The following is a 25,306-nucleotide window of genomic DNA, read 5'->3' as shown; positions in this document are numbered from 1 at the left end:
ATATTATCCGTTCAAACTGCCAAACAGCAAAATTAGTTTTATGTAGTTGGTATGTCAAACTTATTTGTATGTTTTTTAAAAGGTATAACTCTCTTTTGGAACTCTGGTCAAACTCTGTTTAAAAAGAATTAATTGGATAATTTTCGGAAACTATTTACCGAAATAATATTATGGAATTTCAATTTTTCAACTAAAAAATATTGTTACTTGTATTTAAATTATCTAGGGTAAGTTTCTCACGTTAATTTATTTTCGGTGAAATGTTTCGTTTTCGTTTTCCACGCAAGAACTTTTAAGTTTATGCCATTCGTATCACTGTACATCACGGCTACAATTAAATATAGTAATTTTAAATCTTGTCATATTTTATTAAATTTTTCTCGAAATAATAAAATTGAAGCATAAGAGATTTATATTACAACTGAATATCCAAAATAACTAATCTAAAACATCTATTTTTATTTTACATGAATTTTTAACTAGTCGCCTCTTAAGCAATTGACAAATATTTATTCATCTGATTCTGTGACAGCCTCCTCCAGTACTTTTATAGAAATGTCATGTCAGCTAATTAATCTGACATCGACAGTTAACAATAACTAAGGTTTAAATAACAATTCAATTATTTAAAGATTTTAAGCGTATTTTCTACTCTAAAAATAATTTTCTCAAATTTATTTTTACTAATCCACTTATTTGTGCTCGTTCCTATAATAAAGCCAGCCAGTAATACGCAAAAGGATCTTCTAAAACGCTATCATCGGGAAGATGACTAGAAACTTGTTATCTGCAAAGCACGAAAAATATAGATCGCAATATTCTTAATTGCTCTGGAGGAGTAATTATACCGAATGAATATTGACAAGGAGCACAACGAGGGGAAACGAGGGAAGAGCACTTTAAAGACTGGCGGTGCATCCCCCTGCCTCATTATGCGATATTTGTTAATTACTTTGACGTTAGAACGGCATAAATCCTATCCCCTTGCGCTGTTCGCCTTTATTTTTATCGGGCCTAATGGTCCAATTCATCCGCAGCTGGCTTTCATTGACATTTCGAGTTTCAGCCAGCGATGAAATGTTTGTCCCGTGTCCTACATAAACCGCCAGCTATTCATAGAACTAAATTGGCTTTTGAAGCTGCTGTTTCGTTTCACCCTTGATCAATTACCTACGACACAGTCCAGTTTGACGTTTACATCGTGCAGAAAGCCTCTCTCTCTCTTGTGATTGGCAACGTTTTTGCAGCGGATCGTCGAATTAAATTTTTATTCCGCAATTCGGGAGTGTAAGAACGCTTCTACCTGTGGATATGGTCCGAGTGATGGAGATGGATGGAGGTTGTAGAGCAATATGAAATTGCTGAATGTGGAAAGAAGACAACAACATCATCCAGTGTTCCTAATTAGGATATACAGTAGAATATACTACATAATTAGGATATACTATGTCACTAAACATAGTTGATCATATGTCCGCCCAGTGATCAGACGTATAAGCAACTGTAGAAATAAAAGAAGATTTGGAAAAGTTACGCTGTGAAGTTATTAACCCTTAGAGTACAGACAGTGTTAATTTGACCAGCTTCCACTGGTCAGTTCCCCTTCCTCCATCGAATTAAAGATCGCAACCATCGAGGGATTTCATTGAGAAGGCAAAAGACAGAAGATCATAAAGTCATCTAATTCGAAAGTTTGTCTATAAAGGGTATATTATTAAGAATATATATAAGAGATTAGAATTTAGTGCTTTGTAAAACACCTGTGAAACTGCTAACTCATCATTTTCTTAACTTTCTTTGTTCTAGAATGCTTCTCATCTCTAGTGAGGATGTTACCTCTGTTTCTGATGGCAGAAACAACTAATCACCTTGTGTCTGATGAAGAAATTACCTCTGTTACTAGTTGCAGAGACAAGTAACCGAACGCGAAATCGGTACCTATGGATCAACACATCCTTCGGCGATCTGCATAGGAAAAGGCAATTATTCTACAGTGGGTAATTAAATTATTCTGAACCACGACGATGAAGTATGTTTTTTCTTCCATTTCTAACACAGTCATAAAATTTGATTATATAATGATGTTTGCAATAGAGTTCCATTTAACCCTCGCCGAACAATAGGGTTAAAGTGAAGCCTAGTATCGTACATGCTTCAGGGCCTTCCATCACTGAAGAATACCCAAATGCTCAGCTCCAATTTTAAGGCTACCCACGGGACAATAATATATTTAAAAAAGTACAAAAACTTAACCCTCTCTCTGAAGCCTCTTTACCCCAGATTGCATGTATTCAACTAACTTCCACAGTACACATAAGTAAAAGCCACAATTTTCTTTGAAAATCAGTTATCAGACGTCAATACAGTAAGAGAAATATTCCTACCACACCACACTGCAATACCCACAACAAAGACATTACTGATGGATCGCAATAACCTAAAGTCGATGCGTGAAAACGGCGACACAGCACGTCATCCGAATTAGAAATGAATTGGAGGCTAACTAAACACCAAACAACGCCGCCATTTCCGCGGAAAATGAACCATCCGGAAATGAACGATTCTTCGCGACGGTGATCGAATCGCTGCGCGAAACACATCGCGGGTCTCTTCAAATTCAATCTCGCGACGCGGAAAAAACATCGGGAGCAAAAGCGACGGGACGAAAAAGGGGTTGGACAAAGGGTACAGCAGAGGTGGAAGGGGGTCGAACAAACGCGGGAAAACGTGACGGGAATAGCAGGTCGTTTTAATAAATTAATTTCATCGGCCAGCTAATTGTCGCCGGTTGTTTCTCGCTGGCAAACAACCGACCGACGATTACACCATGGGGACGGGCGAAGGGCGCCAGCGTGCAAACACGCAGCGCGTTCGGCAGCGTCGCGATGCAAGTGGAGAGGAAACGACGAAAAAAAAAAACGAGGAGCAGGAGAGAGACAGGGAGAGAGAGGACGGCGGAGAAAGAATTTGTTTATGCTAATCGGAGGCAGCCGCGATCGCATTTTAATCAGTCGGTGATTGCAGACGCGCGGGCCAATCGGTGAACGCGGATTCGTTGATCGAGCTTTGCATTTTCGACCTGAAGCCCGCCGCGCTTGATTGCTCGCGAATGCGCGACCACGAGAGGGAGAGGGAGACAGACGCTTCGCTTATCCACCTGAATTACGGTTAAATATAAATACCTTCTGCGCATATTAACCGTGGTGAAACAGAGCAGGAAGATTGTCTTGCAACGTCAAGGAACGTTATAACGCTGACGTTGCTGCATTACCTCTCCATTACGTCACGTGATTTGCAAGTTATGCTTGTATGTAATCTTTGAAGCCATATAATCGAATCTGTACTTTACTTTTGTGAAAATAAAGAGTGGATAAATATTTTATTATATGCTATACAAGATGTTCGATAACAGATAGAAACTTTAAAGAGTGATCCTACATGTCAAAATAGAACAAAAATCATGAATAACGAAATTGTGTTTGAGGCTTGGATTTAGAATTATTAATTATTGTAAAATGTCCAAAATTCGCGTAAAATATGTCTGACTTTGAATATAAGTCCAACATGACCTAAGTCCTTTTATGTTATTTTTCAATAGAGCCAAAAGACAAATGAGATTACCTATTTCTTGACATAGTATTTAAATTAATTTATACTATTAAATTTCCTGTCCTTATACCGTAATTTAACTAAATTCCTGATATTCTAATAAAATGAAGAAAAAGGAGCAAGATCCTGTGAAAGATTTAGTTTTGAAAAAAATGGACTTGGGTTAGTCTGGCTTCTAGGTACAGAATTACGACAATGCTTTTATAAGAAAATAATTGGTCTCAATAATCAATTAAATAGTCAATAATCGAGGAATCTACAGTGCTCCATGAACAGAAATAGACTCAACTTTAGTCTAACGAACACGTCATTTTAACAGAGATAACGTAGCTCACGTTCGCTGGAGAAATTTCAATTATTTAATGGTTTTCGGTTTAACTGACCCAGTTCTATTTCGATTAACGTCGTTAATTGAAATTTCCCGTAGAATTCGAGATGTTGGCAAACTATCAGAATGACGATGACAGTTTCGAACAGAAATTGTATTAGTGGATAAACAAGAGTAAAAATTTTGGAATTACCGGAAGTCGTAAATGTTTGGCTTCTGCAATCTTCAGTTTTTTTTAACCGTGTCGTCGATACAATATTGAACCGTTTATTATTATATAACTATGCATATAAACTAAAACATCATGACACGCTAATTTAAAAGTGTTCTAAAATTCAAGCTTGTCACGGTTGAAGGACACCCTCAGGTAAATTAATATACAATTAAGTATTACGTAAATGAGCTGCCACTGTGTAAGTAAACTAATCCATAATTAACGAAAATTCATGCCAGAATACTAGATCCAAGACCAAATTAAATGAACAACGGAAGAATAAAAAGAAACATTTACGTCTGTTCTATTACACAACTTTTTAAGTTTAATCTGTCATATAGAGATTGCAACGAGGTTATTGCATATTACCGAAAAATTCAAAGCTATCCACTGAAATAAATAAAACCATAATTGCTGCCGTCGCAGAACCGTGTTCCCTCCTTTGTTACCACCATCCCTTTGATTACTCGCATATACCAGGAACAGCGAAGAGGAAATTGACGAGAGAGTTTTGGTCGCTAAAAGCGAATTAATGAAAGCGTAAACGATATAACGGAGGTGAAAATTCATCGATGTAAAAATAATATTTTCGCATGTATGATTGCACGGAATAACGCGCTGGGTTCCTTCCATTTTATCTCCAATTTTATACTTTTATTGCGTTACTGGGAAATCTCTGTGAAGAGAAATAAACAGGAAGGAAGCATTGAATAATTCTGATTACTGGACCTTGTAATATAATATAAAAGAGGACTAAAATTATCCATTTAACTGTGAATTCGAATGACCACATCGTCCCTTAGATCTCACCAATGTTTAAAGAAAATTATTTGAACAAAGGTTCTCAAAATAATGAATGCCTTATTTGTTTAAAAGTGATACTCTGATAATTAAAGTTTACTTTTGCAAAGCAAACGATTTTTTCTAAGTACTTATTACTTGTATGCTTGGTTACCGATCAAATTATTTTTTTCTTTATCTTTTATTTAAACAAATAATAAAACTGTATATTCACTTTGTATCGGACACACTTAATTTATATCTAAACTTTTGTAGAATTAAATTAGTATTCCATATTCATAAATAAAATTCCAAGATACGAAGTAAATAAAAACTAAGATATGTCGAACATAAAACTTCATAATATAATTACTTACTCATTCTTGTATTGTTTTTCTTTGCCTACTATATAATTATGCATATTAATGTTTTTTTTGTTTTTCTTTTTGTTACAAAAGGGTTTTCCCGTTGAAACAATAAACAGTTATTAATATTATTATAATACTAAAACTGAAAAATTGATCTTCAATCAAATTTCTAGTCATTCATCCCTCACCTATATTCAAATTAATAGAAACCCCCCGAAACAGCAACGTCGAAATTGTCTCCAACTTTCAGATTCATGCTTCGTTCAGAATTAAATTCGTTACTAAATTTACTGTGAATTATGTATAAAATTTTTATCAGTTTCAAAAGTGGACCGTCTCATAAATCATTAACCAGTTCGTGTTAACAGACTGGAAAGTTCAAAATAATTATGAATTTATAGAGCGTCTTATATTATGAAAGAAACGAAGCTTGTAACGCTGTGAAACGCCGCGCAAACCTTCTATCGAAATATTTCCTTTTATTTCGCTTTCTTTAATTAACTCCTCAGCCAGCCGCTCGATACTGCCCCAGGCACGAAGGAGGACGTCCCACGGCTGCCTTTCCTCTCTTTCTATGTCTCTTTCTTCCCGTTTCCTTGCCCCCACCCTTCCGGAATCAGAGGCACGGCGTTAAATTCGTAAATACCCAGCTAATTACTTTCGCATCGTTTACGGTTTACCGCGTCCCCCCAAGATTTTCCGGAAACTTCCCCGGCGAAGGAGAGGGAAGTTCTCTGTTTACTTCGTACTCGAAACTCAAATGCCAGCATGGTCGATGAAATTTGTCTTTTGAACCCCGGCAGAGTCTACAACCTCGACGAAGAACCGTCTTTTTCGACGAGAAAAAGAGGTTCGTACGTTCCGATCCATGGTTGTTTTAATTAGATTCGTTCCACTTGACGTGATGCCGCTGAAAAATAACTTCTGCTTCGCGTGACAAACAATTTCAGTAAATAATTTTCACAAGAACCTGCGAAATATCCATTAAGGGTGACTACGAACGAGATCCATTCACATGGAAAATTGTGGAACTTCGTGAACCGTTTTGTCTCGAACCCACTCTAGCAGTTTTAATCAAATTTGGACCAAGTACTCAACTACTAATTGTAAATAAATTAAATACACAGTCTCTTTTTAAATCTTTTAGATAGAAGTAATGTACTACGAAACGAGATGAGTGAACATTTTTATTCATTCTGATCATTAATGGCTACTTAAGATTTAGTATAGAAAAAATTCATTATGATTGCTCTTCATACATCTAGAGTCTAGAGGATACGGATTGAAATGGTTGAAAAATCCAATTTTAGAGAAGAATCGGTTTTCTAAGAAATGAGGATAATGATTTTACATTACTGAGTTAGATAATTAGTTTGTATGTTCAAGTCTGTATAAACTGTTAACGTACAAGTAGCTCAAGAAAAAAGAGGTAGAAAATATATTTCAAGATCAATGAAAAGGTAATCCAAATAATTGTTTAGTCACTTTGGTGGTGGCACTTGAAATAAAAATTTATGCATTTTTAATATTCAAAATAAAAGAAAATGTTACCAAAGTATGCAGAAAAATATGCATATCTAATATCGATTGGAACTCCCTCTAACATTTCGTGTAAACGCGTGTTCAAAAAATCAACGTACTTTGTGCCTGTTAGTTTTCCATCAAGAATAAAAGGTCTAATTAAAAATCTTGTTTACAAACTATTGTGGTCTATGGAAAGAGAGGCTAAACAAAGAGTTTGCTCTGTTTATGAGATTCATTATATCTCATTTCATTTCATAAGGGAAAACAGATAGGAGATGTGTTTATACGACTTTTTTTCATTGTTTTTAGGCATACAATCAACTGCTGACGTAAGTCCCACATATTATGAAACACCCTGTATATTATCTGAATTGACAATTGAAATAAACAATTCTTTTAGCATTTCTTTGATTCTAGATTCTGTTAAAATTCCTAACTTCATTAATCATCAAACAAATAGAGAGCGTATATATATACAGAATGAAGTGTACATGCAATATGGATATTATTGACAAGCATTACTAATGCTTCCTCTGTATTCGTGCAACAAAATATTTCAAAATTGTTTTATTATTTTTCCTTTATTTTATTTTTTTGCTTTAACATTTTATTTGCGTATTCTAACTTTCCAGTTGAAAAGGTAGAGTTTCAAATATTTTATTAAAAATAGAATTGGATTAATATTTCGATAAACTACGAGGATGGATTGAATAGTAATTAAAATGTTTCAGTAGAGAATTTAAATGTATAAAATTTTAGAATTTTTCAGACAGAAAGTTCCAATATCTTAATGAAATAATTCAAGTTCCACCTATTCGCCTTCCTTAGAGAAATGTCCCGAATTCTATCTGCTCCTACGATAGCTCAACAAAAATGTTAAAGATTCATTGATTTTTCACTTTAATATTAGACTAAATGGATTACTGAACTTGCTTACTGTTAATTAAATATTTCATAACCGAATATAAATAGAATGGTTACTAAAATAGGTAAAAGCATTTCCAAAACTTTACTAATAATAAGATATTCCAAATTTCAATAGCTTCCTGAAATAATTCACTTAACAGTTGCATTATTCGTGTAATAAGAAATTTGTAACTCTTTTGTTACGCTTTAAATTCCACATATTACACTTATTCACGAATTCATCCACAAAAGTTACTGAATCCACATATTCAAACTGCAAAAATATTTTACTCTTTGTATTCATATTAATAGAACAAATAAAAGAAAAAGAAGGTAAGCCACTATGACTTTTTTTCAATGAAACATTGCGTACCCTGTTTGGTCCCATGTTCAGTTTCAAACATTTCAAAAAACCTTTATAGTCAATTATCGCTGTTATAATCAATTTCTCACAATCTCGTTCACTTTACTCAGAAAAGCTGCTTTTAGTCTACGCGGTGTTTCAGCTATTCGTGAAAAAACACAACGAAATGTTGTAAATTTTCGCCAATAGCGCAACTTGTAATTGCTGTAACAATTTCGCTGGATACGCCGGAAATTCCACTCAAGGGAAAACGCGTGCCGCTTCAGGTTATGTTAAAAAAATTGTTACCGTTTCTCTCTGCTTTTAACGCTGAAAGCTAATACCACTGAAGATACAATTAAAATTACACTCAGGCTTGGTAGTGCCTACGTGCTATACGAGTTAGTTAATTAACTTCTGTATTATACGAAACGTGTGTTTTAAACGAGATATTGGCAATAGAGCACAGAAGAATGAAAGGGAGAATACATTTGCAACAGAGTTGTTGCAAAAAGGGAGTGAATGAGTCAGAGGAAACAGAATAAAGCCTAAAAGAATGTGCTTTAACTTCTTCCTTTTTCGAAAGTATATTTGTTTTAGTCAATTTACTTAATCCATGTGATTATTAGCAGCTGATACACACTATAACAATACCCATTAGCATTATATAGTAAGATTACCTAATAAAGGTTAGTATCTTTCGAAAAAACATTAAGTGCCATGCTATTTTCTGGTGGCGACTTAATATACAGAAATTCAATACAAAAGAAAGAGCTAAAATCAGCAATCACAAATTGAATAGTATTAGATATAATTAATTCTAGAAAAATTAGATTTCAACATGGTCGGTAATTGGTATTAGAAGTTTGAAGGGAAACGTACCTAATTTGACAGATTCTACTTACTGACAGTGCTACGTCTGACCTAGTTCACATGTGCAAGTAGTAGAATAAGCTCTCAAGTCAGACACACTTCGTAGGTATTACAAGCATATCTTTAATAATTAATATAAGTATCACAAACAAAGCCTCAAATAGAGGTTTGTCTTACTTTGATAGTTAAAATCGACCCCCCAAATTTCTGTGTTAAAGTACAGTTCTGAGGAAGTTAGAAAAGAAGACTACTATATAATAATTCTATGTAATTTTAAAACACTTGCTATCATCACTCTATAATAAGATATGGAAGGTATGTATACTGTACTAAGAAAGCTGGAAACAAATTTATTATACATGTATCAATGCTTTATTATGCAGAGTGCTTGACAACAGGTGTCAGAAATTTTTAAAAGTGACTCTACGTGTCGAAGCATAACGAACATTGAGGATAATAAATCTTCGTTTCAAGAATCGTTTTAGAAGTATTAAATTGTTACAGAAACATCTAAACTGTTTATGAAATATTTCTGAATTAGGCTTATTCAACTGGCAGCGTGCCAGATCAGGCATGATGGCGTCAGTAGAATAAGTCACATCAGGCACATTTCATGGGCACTTTAGATGTACCTTTAATAATTTATAACTCTAAAGCCAAGCGTCAAACGCAAAATTGTCATTCTTCATTTTCATCTTATCTTAGTTAGTAGAGTCATCCCTTAAAATCTCTAACATCTGTAATCAGTTTACCCTGTATGACGTAAGCCCAACTGAAAAGAAAGAGATAGTAGAAAATAGTAACCAGCTTATAGCAAGTAACCTGTTCGCAGAATGAATAGCTCATGATTTATTATGATTTATAAACCAAGCAAAAGACATTCATGACATTCAAGTTCCAAGAAAGTGTATTCCTCTCAGAGCTGCCCGCTATTATACTCCCACCTTGATCTCTTCCTTTTCCCTTCTTTTCCTTTAGTCCACAAGACCACTCGGTCACTTTTGCTTCAGCACGCGACGACGATTTCGCATTGTTTCGTCGGACGGACAGTAAATGGATTATCGATTCCAAATAAATTCCTTCGGCCACCCTCGATCGCAGTGACGACCCCTCACCCCGATCAGCCTGGGATGAAACCGCTGGAGGACTCTTTTTCAGGCTTCCGCCAGAAATACCGCTCTTTCCCCTTTATTTAAAGACACCAAAACGAGATTACGTGGCGACCTGGTTGGGTCGAGTACCTTTTATTAGAACACGTTACTCGGCTGGACAATTATCCTGCGCGATTGTGGGTCAGCTCGATTGATGCTTTTCACTAATTGCTTGGCCAGAAGTGACAGTTAGCAAGCAGATTTTTCGGAGGATTTTAAGCTTGAATGTCAGTTTTCATCTGTCTTCACCGTTACGTCTGTGGTAAGAAGAGAACTGACATTTTCTGTCTTTAGGGATGGACAGTTTTGACAGAAGCGAAAATTTTGTGGGGTTAAAGTGGTTTGCTACAAATTTAGAGTTAATGTGCTTGGATATTCTTAAATACTACTTTCTTACACTTGTGAACAGAAGTCAGTATTTATTGAATAACATTACTGTATAATATTAGTAATTACTAGGCATTACTGAAATCTATATTTGCCACTAACATTAACTCTGATTAAATAAAACGACTAAATACCAAATTCTAACATAGCAGGGTCAGCAATTCAATATTGTTTGACCACGAACGAAATATTTGTGCGTGTATTAGGACTTTTTCTATATTACTTCTTGATTAAAATGATGGATCTACAAGCATATCTAGGGCATTAAAATATAAAATAAGAAGATATCAAAATCAAAATTACAACTCCTACGAAAATAGTGTTTATTCAGTGGAAGATAATTTCCAGTAAATTGTCATCCCAATTTAATACTTAATATGAAAGCGAACCCCTAGAATGTTATCAACTTAAAACATCCCCAAGCTAATAAACAAAAATTATCTGATGAAATTACCAAAGCTGAGAGAATTCTAATTTTACAGAGATTCACACGTGCTTCTGAATGAACATTCGAAACTTTCTCGCCCCTTTCTGGATTCACTCTATACGAATAAACAGTGGCGCTGCTAAAAGGGCTTAAAAGAAAAACTTTTGCCCTAGGCAAAGGGAGGAAAAGAAGGGCGAAAGAGGTGAAGTATAAAAGGATTAATAAGAAACAACGCAGACAGACTAAAAATGGAGCAGTGGGGAAGTAGAAAAGGTAAAAGAAAGCCTTATAAAAGTTAAATAAAAGCGAGACGGAAACGGGCGTGAGGATGCAGAAACTAAGAATGCATATAAGGGTAAAGTTTCAACTAAAACATAATGAAAATAAAAAGGACAGCGCCAAGGAAATTTCGGGTACGCAGGAAAATGGATGACCATAATGTGTGGTTGTAATAAATGAAAATTGAGAGAACACATAAAATTGAGATAAACGGAAGGATGAAACGAGAGGTAAAAATAAGACAGACATCAGATTGAATACAAGAGAACTGGTCGAGAAGGATGATTAAAGCAGGAGAAGGGGAAAACAAGTTAAGAAGAATAATCAAAGGGTTATAGTAAGGAAATAATCCGCATCCGTTAGTATTTAAATGAATCTGTTGAAGGGGAAAACAGAGCTTGGCAGTTTCGCGTTCCCTCGTTTCACGTCTTCCTTTTCTTCCTACAGATGGCTCAGAAAATGCCAGACAAAAAATACACAGTGGGCGTCTTTAGGGCGGTTTCCGGGTATCAAGGGATGGTAATTAATGAGACGTTGGCTTGGACTTCCAAGGCTGACTTGATCCCATCGTTTGTTTAAATTATTCGCGGACCTTTTAACAATATTACGAATCACACTCCTTCGTGGAAGGAACTGAAAATTCTAGGTTGAAGTAAAAGTAACCTGAAGATAATATATAATTATAAATAATAAAATTCAGGAAACTTGTGTTTCTGTAATCTCTGGTAAACGACAGTGCCAAGAAACATTACATACCACTCTTGAAAGAAAAGCTTTTGGTGTTCAATATACAGCATTTGTCACGAAAGCGGATACAGTGAGTAAAAAAGAATCAAAGAAAGAAGAGGATGGTTCTTGACAATGGAAAAAGAACCCGTGCGTGTCAAGAAGTTAGAAGCGAGAGGCGAAAATGGTAAAGACTGTTCAGCACGAATGAACAGAAAAAGGTCTGCCTCGGCTTGAACGATGGAAAACAAACAGGAATTCGACGACAGTGGGAGGCGCGGGTGGATGGTGCTTCCAAAATAGAGGGGAAATTGCAATGACCATTTCCAGGAAGCATCGCGTCGGTATTTCCGTCTTCAGCAAAGTTCTCGCGGGACTGGAAAGGGTTCCTCCTAAACGGCTAATTTCATGCACTGGAGTAATCTCTACCAATGTAGATTCTGTGCCAGAACTCGTCAATAGAAAAATAAGAAAAGTTCTGGAAATCGTTAGACTTCGTGTTTACAAACCTGAGAGTAATCTTGAATAAAATTATTTGAAAAGAATTATTTACTATTCCTGTATTATTTTGTTCCACAGATATTTAATAAAGATATTAATTAGTTTTAGTAATAGAATAACCGCCTTCAATATTACTATTAAAATAGTATTTTTATTTTCTACTCTTATTTAACACTTGCTACTATACACTGAAAATTTGTAAAGCTAACGTAAAGAATTTAAATATCGAATTTGAAAAATATTACGGCGTTATTTTACATAGATCAATTAACTAATTGAAATGCATTATTTTCAGGCTTCGTTACAATCCACTTTAGTAATACCAATGTAAGTCTGATATGGTAAACACTCTTTGATGCCACAACCATGACAACGATGCACACTAAATGTTTCATCTGCACATCACACTCCTCATGCTTCATCAGCACAATGAGACTCGTAATTAAAATTGTACCTCAACAATACTTAACTTCTAATGGTTCTTCATGAAACGACTTTCAACTTGTTATCGTTATATTTCTTTTATAATCGTGTCCTTTATATCCACCACGAAACCGACCCCGTGAACCGTTCCAGCAAAAAAGATCTCGACCTAATTTGCATCCTCGTGCGACAATTTTTGCCACGACGAGATGGGAGGAAATTCAATTTCTATGGGCTGATTCGTTCGAAGAACTGGACATGAATAAGCTGCCCTTTTTCTCGCCGCTAAAGAAGAGGACGAAGAAGGTATTCGTTCCGGCTGGATATAGAATAATGAAGCGAGAGCTTGTTGGGAAAGGCTGCTTCTAAATGGCTAATTTCATATAACGAAGCAATCTCTGCGTCCCGACGCCTGTTTCCCGGCCGTAACGACGCTCGTTAAAGAAACGCAGAGGAACGGACAGGAGAAAGGAAGAAACTGTAATACTCTTTAACTCACCGACGAAACAATATTACATATTAATAGCTTTGATTAATCAAATAACTTCTTTTATTAGACTCTTTCAAAGCCTGCTTCTTTATGGAAAATTTGCACTTGTTTCTTCCCTTTGATTTAAATTTCAGTCTATAGATTGTAGAGATGATTGAAATTTATGAAACTTCTGAACGATAAAATGACTACATTAATACAATACTTCAGTATTCAAGTTATCAAATATTCAAGTGTCTCAATTTTCACATATTTCAATAGTTAGGTAAATATTCTTTTTCTAATATACCTATATATAAATTTTCAAACTTTTCCTAACTTCCACATTTACCGAATCTATTTACCTACCTATCTAAATATTCAAACATCAATTTCTGAAACAGAGTCACATATTTCCTTGAGAATTTTTTCAAATGTGAACCCTAAAAACTACAATTTTATACCTAAATACTCGACTATTGAAACAATACTTAAATATTCAAACATTCGAATAATATTCGAATATTCAATATTCCAGTATAGAACACTATTTCAAATTATATGTACCCAATCTTTGAATCGCCAAAACATTCAAACATGCAAGTACCGAAAAATTCGCCAACTAGTCCCAATCTTAAGAAACATGCCAAAGAACTCTATCTTTGTTAATTTCGCATGAAAGATGTTTTTGATTCCCTGCAGAAGCATGCCGATATCAAAACACTCTCCTCTCGAGAAGAGAGTAGCCGGTCGGTTGCTTTTATCCCACTATGCTGCTACCCCACGTTGATGGTACATTCCGCATTCTAGCTTATGCCCTGGCGCAAGATGCGCATCCACTTCGTCCTCGTTACATTCCCTCAGTTATATATCCTTACGATCCTCGAGAATAGTACTGATACTGCCTTTCCTCTGCCCCTGAATGAAGCCCTACGGGCTGTCTTTACCCGAGGATTCTTGCGAAGAACATCGAATTTTTTCCCTGCAGATATCGCCAGGCTGACTTTGGACTTCAAGTATTAGGCTGACATCAAGGAAATGAGAATTTCCCTAAACGAAAATGGAAAGCTTTGCGTAGGTGCTCTCTGCACTGGAGAAGATTGCTCGTAACTTTCGCAACACCGTGCAGCTGATAACTATCTTTACCCGAGCTGTTAACAAAGTTCAAACTCAGTCTATCGAAGAGGGGCAAAATTTCAACGATCGACGCTTGATCACGTAGGGTTTCCCTGTGGCTTTGATGTAACGAGAAGATGTCGAGATTCGTGAAACCTTGGCAAATATAATACTACAAGTATGATTACAAAGTACGTATGTGTGGTTAAATTACGTTGAGGGGAATTGTGTTTGGAAAATAAGGAAAAGCTAAGTAGAAATTACTAGAAATGGAATTGAATAATGTTAAGTAGAATCATTTAAGTAAAAAACAACAATGGAGTACATGAAACGAGGTTATGACGAATACTGAATTTGTATCAAAGAAATCTTGCTTTCTATAACATGTAACACTAGAATTTATGACTATAACTACTCAATTACGAAGTTGTAAGAAAATCTATTGAAAAATGAAACAGATTACTTACATCCCTGTTCAAAAGTTTACATAATGTTAAGATATCAAACAAAATAATGTCTTCCTTAAATAAATAAATATTTTCATTTTTATTTTCATTTTATATTATAGAGACTGTAATTCATTATAATTAAAAACAAGTAGTTATGAAAAATTTTGTTTTATTTAAACGAGGGGTGCACCAAAGTTCTAAACAGGAATGTACATATTTTCAACTTCATTTCAAGTGGCCTTTAATTGACGTCTACGTCAATTTGTAATATTTTCCACCAAACCTTAGCAATAATATTCCTGTTAGTCTGTTGAAATTCAACATCTAACGAGATACCAAGTTAAGGGATATTTCGCGTTAACCATAACTCCGTAAAAGAGTCGCATTTATAAGTCATGTAAAATACGGATTAGATCCTATACATCTGGAAACTTAATGTTGCATTATCTTTGAAACACGATGAAACCCACACCGAGGCATTATAATGCCGTTGTAAACGTGACCGCAGCCGTGTAAAATGCGAGCGGAAGCGATGTACCTGGTGCATTCTTATGTAACTTACGGCCCTTTTATGCAGATTCGATCGTAAATTAGAAGGTGTAGCAGGTCTTATGGTAAAATAATTACACGCTATGTATTCGACAATTTTTACGGAACCCTGCCTTCGTAGACATCGTTCAGAAAGTTGTAATAAATGACAGCACTGGCAATGCAACAGTTATTCCTACTGGAGAGTGAAAATTTACCGAGAGAAAAGTACTCCTAATTTTCCGAAAAATTCTATTAAGACTATTATTCTGAAGATCGTCTTCTCTTCCAGAAATGAGGATGATAATCTTACGATTGTTTTCACAACTAATCAAAATTTAAGCCTAAGGTCAGCCATAGGTAATTAAGTGTATATTAGAATAAAATAATAACAATTTAAAATTGAACCGCTGGTATTAACCTCATGTGGCTTCTGCTACTTAAAAACTTATAATTTTGGTAATTTAGAATATTTTGAAATCTACATGTCCTTCAAACACTAAAGAAGTGAAATACCTAAACAAGAAAATATCGAGTTTTAGGAAGCTTTAGAACTGCACCTCTCCTTAAAAAGTAGATTAAATGGATAATATTATATTGCGGGCAATATCTGTCTTGTATCTTATAATGTCAGGAAACTTTGTTCTGAATTTCCTACACGTTCCATATTTTTTACATCAACGTGAAAACTGTTGGAACTTAACCACCTCCCCCAAATGTACACGAACTACAATATGTCTCAATATCATCAAAATCCCTAACATCAAGGTACATAAGTAATCGAGTTGGCAGAGAATGGCCCGTATCTAAAATTGTGTTTGGAATTCGAACTATGTAAAGCATGTTCCTTCAAAAGAATCAAGGTAAAGAAATTGCTATCTTAATACAATTATAGAAATTGTGAATTTGAAAATTTATTCCGGCACTATTATTAATATATAAATTCACGTGTATATGTGTATGCACAATGGTGACTAACTATGCTTAAAACTACTAGTAATTCAGAAAATGCATTAAAGAGAAGTTATTATTAATCCATCATTACACGTAAATGTTTCCATTAGAATTCAAATGTCTGAATAAAAGTCATTTAATGCAATAGTCTTAAATAGTTAGCTGCCATTGTATATAGTACCTACATATAAAATAATGAGCTCATATTAATACTGACGTTATTATATTTCCTCTTATATATGGTACAATAGTTTGAATTTCTATTTTAGCTCCTATGTACGTACATGTATTTTCACTGGCGCATAAATGCTTAAAAATGTCGTTCTCCATGCATGTATGGATTACTGTTCTCACTTGCTACACCCAAAGCGTATCCATTCAATTTGTATCCTAGTGAAGCGTCAAATAAATTCATGTTCAACGAACGAACTTATTTCAAAAAGGGATGAGAACGGGGATGATAAGAAAATAAGAAGCGAAATTCGAGCGACGATCGATAGTTGTGGCAGGAAAAGTAATCGCCAAAGACAGAAAGGCAAGGAATCGAGAAAAGTCTGACGACACACGTAGATAAACGACAAATTGTCCTTGGATCAAATCTCCCACTTCGGTTCGACTTCTATTGTGGTGTCGAGTTTTTCGCGTTCGATCTTTAAATTGTTCGAGGCTGCCTTTATATCCTGGCAGATGTTATCTGATAAGGTGTATCATGTATCTGAGAGAGAGATTCTGTTCTTCCAGGAAATTGAAGGAATTCAACAAACTGGATTCCGTATTAATGCCAGCGTCATGGCGTTCGTAGTGAACATCAGTATGGTTATTTGTTCGTAGTATTACAAATTCTATTGCTAAATCCCTTTTAATAGGATGCATCATCAGATACTAAGTAGATCAGGTAAACAAACGGTTCTACAAAAATGATCTGCTATAATTGAGCAGTCTAAATATAAAATGAATGTAAAAAAGAGACTCAATTTCTACAATATTTACCACTGTACAATTATGGAGGTGTAAAATTCGATTCTAAATAATTTATGATATCCCTGTAAGATTTGAACATTCGGAAATTTAAAGATATTCAGATTTTCAAACTACCAATTTTTCAATCTTGTAGCATCTTAACTTGTTCAACTTTTCAGGTTTTAAGCCTTTCAAATTTTCAGCTTTTTAAATTTTTAAACATTTCAAATATAAATTAAAAATTTTTTATAGCTTCAAATATTTATATTTTCAAATATTAAAATGTATAGGTATTTAACTGTACAACTCCAAAATTTTTGTAGGTTGAAATCAAATATTGGGAGTTTTAATTTTTGAAATTTTCCACAAAAAGTAAGCCACCCGAAGCAATTTCAATTATTAGTATTTCCTAAACTATTGAACATTTGTCAAAGATGGTATACATACTGCGAATTCTAAAAGCTTGATTGATTAAATCTTTGAAGCCTGGTAGAGTTAAAAGGGTCCACCTTTTCAATACATAAATGTGTATAGTGGTACATTTTCTAGATCGCCTTAAAAATTTTAAATTACTTGAAGCACAACAATTCTCTAATAATTAAAGTAAAACTACTTTATTAAATTGTATAGGAATAATATTTCTATGCAACACGAGCCTCATTATTTTCCAAAGTTCCGTTCTTCAAAGATCTAAGAAATGATCATCACAGTTAACGAATTTTCCTTGCTAGATATCTATTCAAATTAAAATTCTCTCAGCTCCTCAAACGATCCTGCATCAAATCCCACGTTAAACAATTCACGATCGACGCTTGATCGAATATTCTCACAGTCAATAATATCACATCCGCAAACATACTAGATCTTCCAATCCCCCGCTGCAACGTTCGCGATGCTACCAGCTGTCTATTATGGAATCGCCTTTGCCTAAACTCGAGCCCTCCAACTCAGCCCGTTAAATCCGCGAAACCTCTTCTAAACATTGTATCCGTTAATAACCCTCTCACCCATAAATTTTCCATGCCGCTGCATCAATGGGAAGCGCGGATTCGCGGTGGGCGGGAGGGATGCAGCTGCTGGGCAATTTATAGAGATTAGTTCCAGCCTAGAAAGTACAAAACAACAAAACGGAGGAGATGGCGCAGCGTCAAGTTTCGTGGCAGAGGGTAAGGGTGGAAAGGAGGATCCAGAGTGATCTATGCAACGAGGGAACTTTTCTTCCTGTGTCGTTACCCTTGAAGGGCGTCGAAAAATCACGCCAGGAGGAGCTGATGAAGGGAGATTGTCAGATGGAAATGGTGGTGAACACTCGATAAGAACGATTCTCTGGAACCCCGTTATCCGACTGAGCATAACCACTTGATGGGATGTACATGTGCGCTCGCGTGTGTATGGGCGAATCGCTGGGGAAGACGGTGGCTTCTCGAGAGTTAAAAAACGTTTTCTGATAAACGCACACAGAGCGGATGCATCGGAACCTCGCACACGGCATGAATATCTCGGTGTAACTTTGAATCGTATCGTTGACGCTAACCGACGCCTCTGTGAGCTGTGCTTCTGCTTTTAATTTAATGAGCCTTTTAATGCTTGCTAGAAGGGTAAAGCTGTGCGTTTTGAAAAGCGTGAAAATGTAACTGCTTCGAAACTCGTTGCGGAATAGTTGCTAGAGAACTCTGAACTTGTGGCAGACACAATGGAGCGCTTCAGAAGATACAAGTACAGTATTCTAGGGCACAGGTGAGCACTTTGAGACATTTACGAGGGCACTCTAGAACGCTCAACAGAATGCTTTGAAATACTTACTGCACTCTCTAGCACTCTAGTACGATCAAGTTGTTGAAGATCGTATTTTATTTAGTAACTTGAATATTTCGAGAATGAGTTAACAGTTTTCAGTACTAATCAGGATTTCAGACTGTATGTCTTGTTTGTGTATTGTAACCCCTTTGTATAATTCTTGAGACTTTTTATTTTTAAAACCACGTTTGCTTCTAGACAATTAGCATAGCCTACAAGTACAATAATATGTCAAGGTCTACTTCATTGAGAGAATCTCTACACGTATCGTTTTCTGACTTCAAACTATATAGGACTGAAAGTATCGTTAAAAAATAGAATATATAAGCAACAATTAAATATTAAAGAACTAATAAAATATTCTGTAGAATAAGTTTTCGAAGGAATTATATAAATAGAATTTCAAATTTCTTTCTTTTAACATATTAACTATCACGTTAGAGAAATCTCTATCAAAGTTCTTAAAATCATTCTAAATTCAACTACAGTTTTTCTGTTCTACCTTCTACAAATCTGAAGGGAATATTTATGTAGCACCTATGTAAATGGATATGTGCGTACTTCCGAACTCTTGTATGTAACAGAAGCAGAGAATAGAAAATCAAAATTAGTCCATCACGAAAACGGTTGCAAGACATTATCTGACACCAATATTCTCAGTTAAATGACGTTCCATCTTCCATGTTAAAAATACTGAAAATATACTTTATGGAACAGCAAGGAGCCAGCAGGTTGGAAAATAAATTGTCAGTCAAATTCCGCTTAATTTAGGTGGATCAGATTTCCGTATAAGCCGTTGAATTAAATATCCGATTAATCGTTTCGGCCGACTGTCCTCGATTTCAAAAGGATACTGTACGCATCAAGTTCGCGCTATCAAGTCGAATTATTTCTATCGGTCCAGCGAGCCAGATCGAATATTCCATTCGTCATACCTGAGCCTCCTAAAATGTGTTTGGCAATATGAAACGGTACTACGAACGTATACATGGGAGAATAATGTATCCTGATCCCTTGTGATCCACAAAACAGTCGTAACAACGACGACCACGAAGAATGGTGGGCGAACATAGAGAGAGCAACAGAAATGAGAGGTAAAAAGCGGAAATAACAAGCAGTCGAAGACAAAAGACGAAGCAGAACAATTACTGTTCGACAACAGTTATTAGTTTCTTGATTTTAGTTTTCCAGTGATCTGGCATCATCTTACCTCGTGACAATTCTATTCTATTTTTATTATTCGACTAACTTCCACTCCTGTTAAATATTCAATTTTAATATCTACTAAAGATCAGATTTTAGCTGTCTATTAAAAATGTTCAAAATTGTAAATAACTTATTTGACACTTCTTTCGTATCATGTTTTAAAAGACCTCTTATCTCCTCCAGTGATCTTCGATATGATTATTTTAAGAACGTACTCGCGTCCATTAGATCAAGAAAGTAATCTTGTCTATTAATAATGTTACAAAATTCAGTTTCTGACACTGGTATCAAAATGTGAAATCTTAATATATCGTTAAAAAAAAATAGATTATTCTTCTCACATAAAAACCTATCTTGTTATCTTTCTCAATATTTGTAGACACAAATAGAAATTAATTTGAAAATCGTAGCACATTGTTGACAGTGTACACATCTGTTAAATAATATGTCAAATATGCTTGCATCTACTCGCAGCAATGTAAATATTTGATTAAACGAAATTTTTCATTATGAAAATGATGAACTTTCATTAAAGTACTAACAAACAGTGCAACATATTGTTCTAATTTCTCTTGATAAGTCAGGCCATTGCAGCTGTATAGCTTGCCAGTGATATGTGGCGTACATATACTAATGCAGACACAACTATATACGTATAATTATAACGAAATGTTACAACGTGCCAGATTGAGATATTTATCGTTAGCGGCTAATTAATAAAGGACTGAAGTAAATCATTGCCTCTAAAGCAAACTGTATCGGTACGAAAGCTAATTATCGCTAAGCGACTACTTAAAATAGCAACCAGAAAATCGATAAATGGGGCATCACAATTTCAAAATCATGAATACATAATGATACTCGACCACCAATTCTATGTATTTCGTTTCATAACGCGCAGTAATATTTGCTGTACTACAGTTATAACAATTTTGCGAATGCAATTTAACTGCATCATCGTTTGATTGCTTCAATTGTGAGAGTAATATTATAATGAATCCTTATAAAATAGCATGAACTCTTATCATTTAGCCTTCAAAGAAAATTTATTAAAATAAATAGTCTTGATTTAGATGAAACTCAACTTGCATCTGAGCTAAAATGGTTATATAACAAAGTAATTGTGCGTTTTATCAGACCATAAGTCCCGACATTAATTTCCTACAGTACTTGGAATCTTAATTTGAGATTTATTATCAACGTCGTACTTTTTGTACAAGAAATATAACATTTACAGCAAAATTTATATTTAATTCTGCTTTACTTCTTTTCATAAACTTCTAAACTATGTAATATTCAACAAAGATCTATACCATAAATTAGTTTTTGAAAAATACTTTCACTAATTCACTAATTGCATAATAAAGACTCCCTAAGAATAATAAATATATTTTTTTTTATTTTAAGGATATGATTAATTAGACATCTTTTATAGTAAAATTATCTAAGAGTGTCATATAAAGTTTCACTTTGGATAATTACCAGCCAGGATTTCTAACTCACCTTTTTGTGATCATCATGTTTCAAGATACCTACGTGTGTATAGGTATCTGCAAGCATTTACCAATTTCTCGAAGTTGACGAGACTTGCGAAGTGAGTTTCAACAGTTGTTTAAAAATGCAAACGGTGCTGAATTGTTTAACCCACCATTTTCGTCTTTTTGGAAGTAACAAAGACCAGCAAAGTTCCACGGATTCATTTGTCTTTAATGGAATTGTTACTTCAACGAAATATCCTTAGAGAATAACGTTCTATGGAAAGACGAAACTGAGGGTTAAAAATAATGAGATAAGATCAGTTTGATTCTTCTTTACACTTAAGAAGATAAATTTCCGAAACAATATTTCCGTATAAAAACGATAATTTCTGTACATCAGTTACCAGTTCTTATGTTTAAAATAATGTCAGTAATTTTCGGAAGCAACAATTGCAGTCTAATTATTCTTTTATTTAATGAAATAAGAGAAATAGCATGATACTTAAATATTCTGCGATCAATTTAAAAAATGGCACTTTTAAAAATTGTAATAAAGCTACTCAAATTAAAATATAATCGTATCGTATCATGTTTGAATAAATTGAAATTACTATTCTCTCTATATAACTTTAGTTTTACACATAGACTTAAAAATATAACATTCAACTCTTTATTCTGTGAAATATCACATTCAAAAATTACACAAACTTTTGAATAAGCTGACCAAAGAGATCCAACCTCACTCAGCACCGTTCTCTCTCAATGACTAGATTAACTTGCTCCGAAATTAACAACAATAAACTTGTCTATGTACTCACGTCGTATCTCTCCTGAATATGCGGTCCAGCCTGCGCGATGTAGAGCGTGCTAGCAGTATCAAACTCCAGCTCCGTGGGTATTCTAGTCACTCTGTGTCTGGCCATTTCGTGACAATTCAGGTATAAACTGATGTCCGTCATGGAGACTCTGATGACAATCTTGGACCACTTCTTTGTCAACTTCGGTACAGTAAACTTTGCCACTTCCTCGGAGTGTGAATGTTGATCAGAGTTAGTGTACACCAAGGAGACGTTTTGATTCGTCCCTGGTCCATCCTGTACCAAAGAAAATTCGATACTGTGAGTTTTCGAGATTTTTTTCGGGCCCCATGGAAGCCTCTTTATTTTCAGTCCGCACGTTCATAAGAGGGGGAAGCTTGAAACTTTTAGTTAGGACTTGAGCTGTAGTAAGCCCCTATCTCAATCTCAGAGATTATCCAGAGAGGGAAAGGTAGATTCTTCCGGAACCTTCCGTTTAGTGATAGGATTCTTTGAACTTCTGAATTTTTCGCGAGTAAATAGCTTAAACTTTTCAATTATCTCAACTTCTATGGTCTAATGCATCACAAATACACCAAGCGACTTATTCAGTACATAGTCTACTTAATCCTTAGTTAAGATGCAGGGGTTACGGAATTTGTACTAGCTGAAGTTTTACATTTCGTTTGAAAGATATATATTCATAGATAATTGACAGAAGTTAACAATTTTCTTGGTAAACTTACATAAAGACATTTGATATATTTAAAAGTATTACACGGTAGATATTAGGTACTACTAGACTAAAATAATACTTTTTGTTTCATTCCACGTTTAATATTATGCCAATCGAAGGATTTACATTCTTTATTTCAAATTTGAAGATAGATTACTTCATCAATTAAAAAGCAGATGGAATAAGGTTATTGATCAGAATGACAAATATACCATTGATTGATATAATTCAGAGGCAAAAGTATTTTATAATAGATTTTAGACAAGCAAAGCTTCGAAAGATTTCCAATAACTAAATATTAAGTACTCAAGTTTGTTTCCAATGTGAAAGATGTCTGATGTCCCCTCACTGTGAGGGAATTACAAATTAACAAGATGTCCTATTGACAATAGAATCCACCTTACGAATTTATTTAAGAATATTATCCATTTTTTAGATACTTTCCCAAAAACCATTGTTTGTATATTATTCTTGAACCTTATAAAAGAAAAATAAAATATCTCATCGACCAGTTCTAGGGTTAAAAATTACAAATACTTTCATCGACATTTTCCTCTCTCAGTAATCAGCGATTGCCATCGAAATTATGTTAGAATCGGTTTCCAGCCACTTCTAGCAAGGGAATACCTCAGAACTCGAAAATCGAATTGTTTTCCCGCGGTCGCGGCACTATCGATTCTCAGGGGAGGATCGAGCCCTCTTGAAACGTCGAAAGCAGCAGCCTACTTCGACTGCAGATCACGTAGAAGCCGTATTACTCGTGGAAACGGTACCGCGAGAAACGTGAAAGATCTCAAAGAAATTTGAAGACGAGGGGGCTGCAACAACGGCCTCGAAGGGATTGGGAAACATGAGGAAATGTCCTCCCCCACCTTCTTCCCTAGGTGAGGAGCATCGACTTAAAAGACTATAGAGCTGCCGGAAGCTGTTCCTTATAAATCGATTGCACCTGGAAAATTTCGTCGACTTTCTGATTGCTTCTACTTTAGCTGTCGAGTACCTCCTCTCTTGGGGGAAATAAACAAATATGTAAAACACTAGGTATGTAGTACGAAATTGTTCCACGTATAAAATGGGGTTGCACAGAAAGGTGATGAAAAAGTGAAGAAGAAAAATAAAGTAACTTTATAATTTTTGTTTTGTATCTCTTCAAGAATAAGTTTAGTAAAATTATAGAAATTAGTTAAATTCTTTTTCAATTATTGATGTAATGTATTACTTGTTAATTGTACTGTTGGATTTCCCAGGTTTTCATCTTTTTATCATTTGTCATATCTTTTCTAACCATATTTTCATTTGTTAGAGGACTTGTTAGATTCTGAAGAGATTAATTATTAATAAAATTCCATAGGTCACAGATTAATAGTCACTAGTTACTAGTCATTAGGTCATTAATTAGTAGATTACTAACGAATGGCCTGAGTATAATCTAGAATTTCATTAAAATCCCTGGAAGTACATATACCCTTTCTTTCTAATGTATACACTCTATAAATTTGTTCGACTAGAAATTGGTAATCAAGATAAAATATAGAATAAATCGAACTCAATAGTTTAACTGCCACCTCGCCTATACAAGCGTAACAGTCTTGTACGTGAAACTAAGGATAATATTGATTTACGAGACTACAAATTAAATTAACAAGAGCTCTTAATAGGATCTGTTAAAATGAAGAATATACTATCAAATTAATCTACTCACAGCTTAATGGACCTGAGAGATGTTACAATGTACGTCAAAACCGATAAAATACGTGTAAAATATGTATATGATAGTCAACTCTTGATACCAATCACTACGAATTTTGAAAATTTTGAAAATAAAATTATGTAATTTTGACCTACGATTATTTTTCATTCACAACTCTCTGTTGGAATGTTAATAAAAAACATAGTCAAAATAATGTGACAAAAATTGTCAAAAATACAGTAAACCAATCATCACATCGCATATGTAGGTACTTCAAACGTGATACA

The 25,306-nt window shown here is 34.7% G+C and overlaps 1 protein-coding gene across 2 annotated transcripts in view; it reads right to left on the bottom strand.

The window, feature by feature from the left end:
- Mp (collagen XV/XVIII-type protein multiplexin) overlaps positions 1 to 22,840 on the bottom strand; it is a 273,211-nt gene extending 250,371 nt beyond the window's left edge. For both annotated transcript variants that reach the window (XM_076386974.1, XM_076386975.1), the window contains exon 1: positions 22,615 to 22,840. In XM_076386974.1, the coding sequence (XP_076243089.1) occupies positions 22,615 to 22,755 (141 nt within the window). In that variant the 5' untranslated portion in view covers positions 22,756 to 22,840. The remainder of the gene's footprint in view (positions 1 to 22,614) is intronic.
- Positions 22,841 to 25,306: the final 2,466 nt, after the last annotated feature.

This window comes from Calliopsis andreniformis, chromosome 10 (assembly GCF_051401765.1).
Source record: "Calliopsis andreniformis isolate RMS-2024a chromosome 10, iyCalAndr_principal, whole genome shotgun sequence".
NCBI lineage: Eukaryota > Metazoa > Arthropoda > Insecta > Hymenoptera > Andrenidae > Calliopsis > Calliopsis andreniformis.
The sequence above is the reverse complement of the archived record's forward strand: the minus strand, read 5'-3'. Positions and strand labels throughout refer to the sequence as shown.